We start from the raw sequence: 6,884 nt of genomic DNA, 5'->3' as shown, positions 1-6,884 counted from the left end.
AAAAAAAAAAAAAAAAAAAAAGAAATACTCTAACAATGCTTAAGGAACACCTCAAAATTGCTGATAGAGGAGAAGCTGAGAAACAAAAGCTCTATCATTCCCCTCACATACTTGTAATTTTCCCATAAAAATCTAACTCCTTTATACCTGTTGCTTAAGATGATTAAGTTCAGCTGTCTGGGGATCAAAATTAATAACAGGTTTGTTCTTGATTTTTCTTGCTCTGTCAGCATAGCGGAGAGTATTTAATGTTTCCTCTAGATTGGAATCAGCAGGACTTACACAAGCTATCATAAGAGTATGGCTATTACCTCCTAGAGAATCTGAAAAACAACAATAAAGAATAATGCATAAAATGAAATCAAGCAGGATACAAACACCAACTGTTCATTTGGGATGGTGACTTCAAACTCAAAAGATAGAGGTAAAAATTCTTAGATACTTACAAATTTTCTATTATACTAAGATTTCTTTTTTTGAAGTTTTATTTTTTTATTAGTATATGCTTGCAGCACATAATGATTACATCCTTCATGGGAGCTAATAAATGTACATAACAAACCTTATTTTTTATTCCCTTCTCCCTCTTTACCCTCCCTACTCCTTACATCTCTTGGTTCCGTCCTGTTTTGCAAAAGATGTGTCCCCCTATTTCCTATTATCTATCTTTTATTTTGTTCTTTATTTATATTTTGGGTTTCTAACATAAGAGAAACCGTAGAATATTTAAGCTCATGTGTCTGATTTATTTCAATTAATATTATGGTCTCAAGGTGCATCTATTTTCATACAAATAACGCAATGTTTATCCTTTATGGCAGAGCAATACTCCACTGTGTATAAATGCTACGTTTTCTTTTTTTTGTTTTTCTCCGGTACCGGGAACCGAACTCACGACCTTGCGCATGCCAGGCAGGCGCTTTTGCCGCTGAGCTAAATCCCCAGCCCCAATGCTACGTTTTCTTTATCCATTCATCTGTCGATGGACATATAGGCTGCTTCCAAGATTTAGCTATTCTGAATTGTGCTGCTATAAACATCGGTATGCATTGTATCACTATAATATGTCTTTAACTCTTTCAGGAAGATTATCTTGGAGAGTTTCTGCCTTGGAGCCAGCTGTCCATGGACTGAAACTATGAACCAAAATAAACCTCTCCTCCTTTAAAAAAAAAAAAAAACCTAGGAGGAGAATTAGCTGAGTTGAATGGAATTTTTATATTTTCAGTTCCTTGAATATCCATACTTATTTCCATAAGAGCTGTACTAACTTACACTGCCACCAATAACGTAGAAGGGTTCCTATTTCCCTGCAGCCTCTCTAGCATTTGTTATTATTTGACTCCTTGATGATAGCCATTCTTTCTGGAGTAAGATGAAATCTCAGTGTTGTTTTAATTTGCATTTCTCTAATGGCCAGAGATGCTGAACATCTTTTCATGTATTGGCCATTTGTACTTCTCTTGAGAAGTGTCTATTCATTTCAGATGCCCATTTTTTGAATAGGTCTTTTATTCTGGGGGTCTGATTTTTTGAGTTCTTTATATATTCTAGATATTAGTCCTCTGAGTGGTAACTGGCAAAGATTTTTTCCCATTCTCTAGGTTATCTCCTCACTCTGTTAGTTGTTTCCCTTTTTGTGCAGAAGGTTTTTTTAATTAGATATGATCCCATTTGTTGATTCTTGATGTTATTTTTTGTGCAAATGGCGTTCTGTTCAGAAAGTCCTTGTCTATTTCTATGCCTATTTTACTTTCTAGCAGATTGTTTCTGTTTTAACATTTAGATCTTTGATCCATTTTGATTTTTGTTTCTGATGTGTGAAATGATATAACTTTTAGAATCCTATTTCATGTGTCCCTATTGCCAAGAGAAACCACGAATTCAGTAGTTAATCAGGTTAAAACAATTGGGAGGTAGCTGAGGAAAGTTAAATGAAGCCACTACTGAGATTAAACATTCTTAGGATGCCCCCTCTTGGTAGAGTTTGAGCTCTGCAGAGAGTTCTGCTTAGCAACACTATTAATTAAACAGTAACCGAGTTCATTTTCAGGTGCAAAGTACTACGTGCAGTTGGCACTCCATAGATTTCTTGGCTCTCAAAGCCATATATGAAGATATTTTTTCATTATCTTAGACACCTGAATCCTAATAGCTCTCTTGCTGTCTCTATCAATTAGATAGCTGTGTATGTGATTGCCCAAATAGGGAGGATTTTTTTGTTGTTATTGTTTTTCTTTTATCAGTTTCACCTTTGCTTTCTGAGCACTATCATTCTAAGTTACTCTCTCCTATTTTTAGAGGCACTTTGGGCTTACCTTGAAGTAGTCGAGTTAATTTGGAATCTCTATAGGGCACAAAGCCACCTTTTTTGTCATCTCCAAGAGCACTGATTACATTTCCCAAGCATAGGAGGCCTCGGTTAATATTAATACCTAGTAGCAGAACACAAAAGTGATTGGTAAATTGCTTGGTAAAGTATCTAACATATATCTATATTTTTTCTAAAAAAGGAAAGAAGTAAAGATCCCATTGATATAATTGCCATTAAACCTAAAGAAACTTCTTAAACCTGTTTATTCTTTTCAGAGACTAAACATTCTGTTACGTCAAAGGACAACGGTCCAAGTGTTAGATTTGCATAATAGAGTCCATCGTCACTTCTTGCCCTTTCCATGGAAACAGCACAGACAGAAAACTATCACTATGACAACAACCATCTGTATAGATATTTATTTTTTACATCAATTACCATAATTCTCAAATGCTGTGAAATTGGATGAATAGATACTTTTTACAACCTTATTAGCATTATTCTTACTATCATTTTCATTTTACAGATAAGGAAAATAGATCAGAGATTAAATGGCTTGCCTAAGGTTACAGTTAGTAAGTGGTGGGTCTGAGATTCCATCTCAGGATTTCAGTCAAGTCCTATGTTGTTTTTTATGCCACCCTGGAATACCTTTCCTTTTATTGCTTCAAAAAGGATAAAAATTATTTATCACTTTATTTAATTCTGAGGTTTCTCTTCAAACATTTGGTAACCTCTGAGGTCCCTCTAAAATACCTAACTTTCCATTATTATGTTTACTGTGGAAAGGCTGTATAGTACACTGGTTAAGTGCATGGGTTTTGGTGTCAGACAGCCCTAGGTTCTAATCCTGGCTCTGTCAATGACTAGAGATAGATCTTGGGCAAGTTCCTCATAAAATGAGGCAAATATAACCACCATATTGGGTTGTAATGGGAATTAAATAAGATACTACATATATAAAGCAACATTTAATGATAAATGATGGTGTTATAGTTGAATTGTGCATCTTTTCCCTGATTCATGTTCAAATTTCATCTCCAGTGTAACAGTACTAGGAGCTAAGGCCTTTAGGAGGTGATTAGGTCACCAAGTTTCTGCCCAAGTAGGTGGGCTTAATGCCTTTTAAAAGGGTTAAAGGAAACTAGCTAGGCCTCTACGTCCTTCTGTCCCTTCTGTCGTGCAAGGACAGTGTTAATTTTGTTTTTTCGCCCTCCCAGGTCTTTTTTTTTTTGGCAAGGACATAGTGAAAAGATGACCTTACCAGATACCAATTCTGTTAGTGTTGCAATCTTGGATTTCTCAGCTTCCAGAATTGTGAGAAATGGATTTCTATTGTTTGCAAATTGCCCAACCTGAAGTATTTTGTTAAAGTAGCAGAAATGGAGTAAGACAAATGGCATCCTTATTAGTTCTATTCTACCTTTTACTTATTCAGCCATACTTTGGACTCCCTTATAATTTGAAACAAGCAGATTTATAAGATCCTAACTCCAATTTCCTCTCTAATGGCATCTTTCATGGGTCCTGTTCTTCACCCTTATTGTGACTATCAATTTCCTGATATTTTTTCATACTCTCAGCCAAGAAAATAACCTGGTTGTGAATGTTCTAAAAGCAAGCAAGCAATTGTAAGAGGATAACATAGTTCAAATGGATGGAATTACTCTACAGTAGGGAATCTACCAGCTACTAAATGCTAACTAAGTGTTTACTGAGTAAGTGTAAGGGAATCCAATACAAACCAAAATTTTCAAATTAGAAGAGTAATCAAAGAAATATTTTTATATGAGGAGTAAGCTACCCAAGAGGAGCCCCAACTCAGTCCAGTCAAGACCAGTTCCAATGTTTCTAAATCATAAATTGTACAGCCATGAAGTACCCTGCAAAAGTACATTTTCCTAGATATAATAATTTTAAAATAGCCAAATTCTTATATCCCAATCTGATATTTCAAATAAAAATATAGGCTGGAGTTCAGAAAAGAGGCTTCAGCATAATGTAGAATTATACATATGTATCACTCCCACTCAAAACTATGAATAAAAGTATACAGTGTAGGTGGAATAATCAATTTAGATCTAATTAATTTATGATTAAGAATTCTGTATCACCTTTGAGTTTTAATATTATAAAAAATATCTAATGACAGTTCAGAGAAACTTCTCTTGGCTTTCCTTAACTGAAAAGCTCCAGAAAAGCTCCAAGAATGTAAGAAAACAGCATTCACGCATCCCTGATGGTTGTAGGAAAATATTCTGGAAGTATCTGTTACACATTGACTCATGTTAGTGAACTTATATTATAAAAAGTACCAAGATAAAAAAATGAAAGTTGAGCCTCAAAGAGATTAGGTAACTTGCCCAAGATCATACAGCTAACATATGGTAGTCAGGATTCAAATGTAAGTTGTAGAGCTCCTAAATTCATGGTCTCAATCTTTCATCTACATGTACGTAGAAATAAGCTAATTTGCTTACTCAGAGGTAGCAGGTAGTATGGAAGGAGGAGACATGGGGCCAAACGGAGGTTTGTTAGAAAATTTATATACAGAATTCTTGAGCTCTTAATTCTTCTCTCCAGAACCATGCAACTATTGCATCCCCCGTTCTCACTCATTCCCCATCTACTCTGTGGGACATTCTTTCTCTTTTCCATTAAATGTTGCTATTCTCTTGGAAGTGTCTCAAATTATTAATATACACAGTATACTTGCCCTGTGTTGTTTCATCTGTACTGAGAGGTCCAATAAACACCCATAAACTAAAGATTCCTCAAATCTGTATCTCTTGCTGGGCATGCTGGTGCATGCCTATAATCCCAGCACTCGGGAGGCTGAAGCAGGAGGATCATTGTGAGTTCGAGGCCAGCCTGGGCTACAATGTGAGCTCAAGGCCAGCCTAAACTGCACAGTGAGACTGTCTCAAAAAGACAAAAAAAAATCTGTATCTCTAACGAGACTATTAATTGATTGATTGATTGAGACAGGCTCTTGCTTTGTAGTGCAGTGTACTCACAGTGATCCTCACGTCTCAGCCTCCCAAGTGCTGGAATTACAGGCATGTACCACCACATCCAGCTCTAACCAGACTTCTTTCCTGATGCCCAAGCCTGTACTTTGACTGTTTACTGAATACCTCCACTGTGCTAGGGCACTGTTTAAAAACACTGAACAGAACAAAATCATCTTTCACTGAAAATGTATTCTATTTCAGGAACAGTTCCTTTTCATTGTCTTACCCTCTAACCTGTCAACCAACCAATAACAACTCTGATTCACTCTGGACTCCTCCTCTTTTCTCATCCCACATATCTAAGTCCTTTATTCATTGAACATTTCGTGAATAGGTATAATTCTAGGCACTATGCTAGTGAGGTATTAGAAATATAAAGATGAGTAGTCACAATCTCTGCTCAAGGAATACATAGTCTAAAAGGAGAGATAGGCATAAACAAATAATTGTAAATAGGATGTTAAGGAGGAGACATGTACAGCTAAAATGTGTTCTCAAAAGATAAATAAAATAAAATAAAGTAAAATAAAATAAAATGTGTTCTCATAGGAGAGTAGTAAACTTTACCTGGAAATGTAAAAGAAGCCTTCAGAACACAAGAGACATCTGAGCAAATCACGAAGGATGAGCAGGACAGTATCAATGGAAGAAAAGTAGGAAAGTAGAGTGTAAAGGCATTCCAAGCAGAAGAAATTATACATGCCAAAGCACGTTTGTGAGAAAAACATACATTCTGGAATTTCAGTAGGGTAGTGTGACTACAGTGTAAGTCATGAGATGGAAAATGACAATGAGGCCAAAGGCCGGTGAGAGACAGATCATAAAGGGCCTTAGATGTCATGTACAGGTATTTGAATTTATCCTGTAGGACAGTAATTTTCGAACTGTATTTCCAAAACTATGTAATTGAGATTTTTAAAAAATATATCACTTTTCATTATAGTGAAATGTTCATGACTGAAAAATTTGCCATTTTAAGCACAGACACTCCTTGACTTATGATGGGGTTATGTCATGTTAAACTCATGATAAGTTGAAAATATCACAAGTAGGAAACACACTTAGTACACACCTACACTAATGAACATGATAGCTTTAGCAGCACAGTACACTAACGATAGTCTCAGTTGCTTCCCCTCTTGATCATGGGGCTGAGTGGGAGCTGCAACTCACTACTGCTGTCAAACACGACCACAGAGTACTATACCACACATCTGTTGCTAGCCAGGGAAAAGATGAAAATTCAAAATCTGTGTTATGGTTTCTATTGAATATATACTGCTTTTGCACCAGTATAAAGTTGAAAAATCATGAAGTGGAACCAGCATAAGTAGGCAATGGTCTGCATATAGCCCAGTGGCACTACATATGTTCTATAATATTACCTCTATTAAGTTATTTAACTACTTTAAAGCTACATTTAAATAGCTCACTCCAAGGTGCTACATTATCAAATGTTAACACACTACCAATGTACAACTTGTGTACATCAAATTTAACTCATTTTTCTGTAGTTTTTGAGGCAGTTTCTTTTTTTTTTTTTTTTTTTTTTTTTT

The 6,884-nt window shown here is 35.7% G+C and overlaps 1 protein-coding gene across 1 annotated transcript in view; it reads right to left on the bottom strand.

The window, feature by feature from the left end:
• The window catches only part of Kif4a (kinesin family member 4A), a 124,333-nt gene that overhangs the window by 76,263 nt on the left and 41,186 nt on the right, over positions 1 to 6,884 (bottom strand). The window contains exons 8-9 of the mRNA XM_005401621.2: positions 2,319 to 2,435; positions 148 to 323 (exon numbers count right to left, since the gene is read on the bottom strand). Coding sequence (XP_005401678.1) covers positions 148 to 323; positions 2,319 to 2,435 — 293 coding nt within the window. The remainder of the gene's footprint in view (positions 1 to 147; positions 324 to 2,318; positions 2,436 to 6,884) is intronic.

Source organism: Chinchilla lanigera, unplaced genomic scaffold, assembly GCF_000276665.1.
Source record: "Chinchilla lanigera isolate Chin_1 unplaced genomic scaffold, ChiLan1.0 scaffold00074, whole genome shotgun sequence".
Lineage (NCBI taxonomy): Eukaryota > Metazoa > Chordata > Mammalia > Rodentia > Chinchillidae > Chinchilla > Chinchilla lanigera.
The sequence above is the reverse complement of the archived record's forward strand: the minus strand, read 5'-3'. Positions and strand labels throughout refer to the sequence as shown.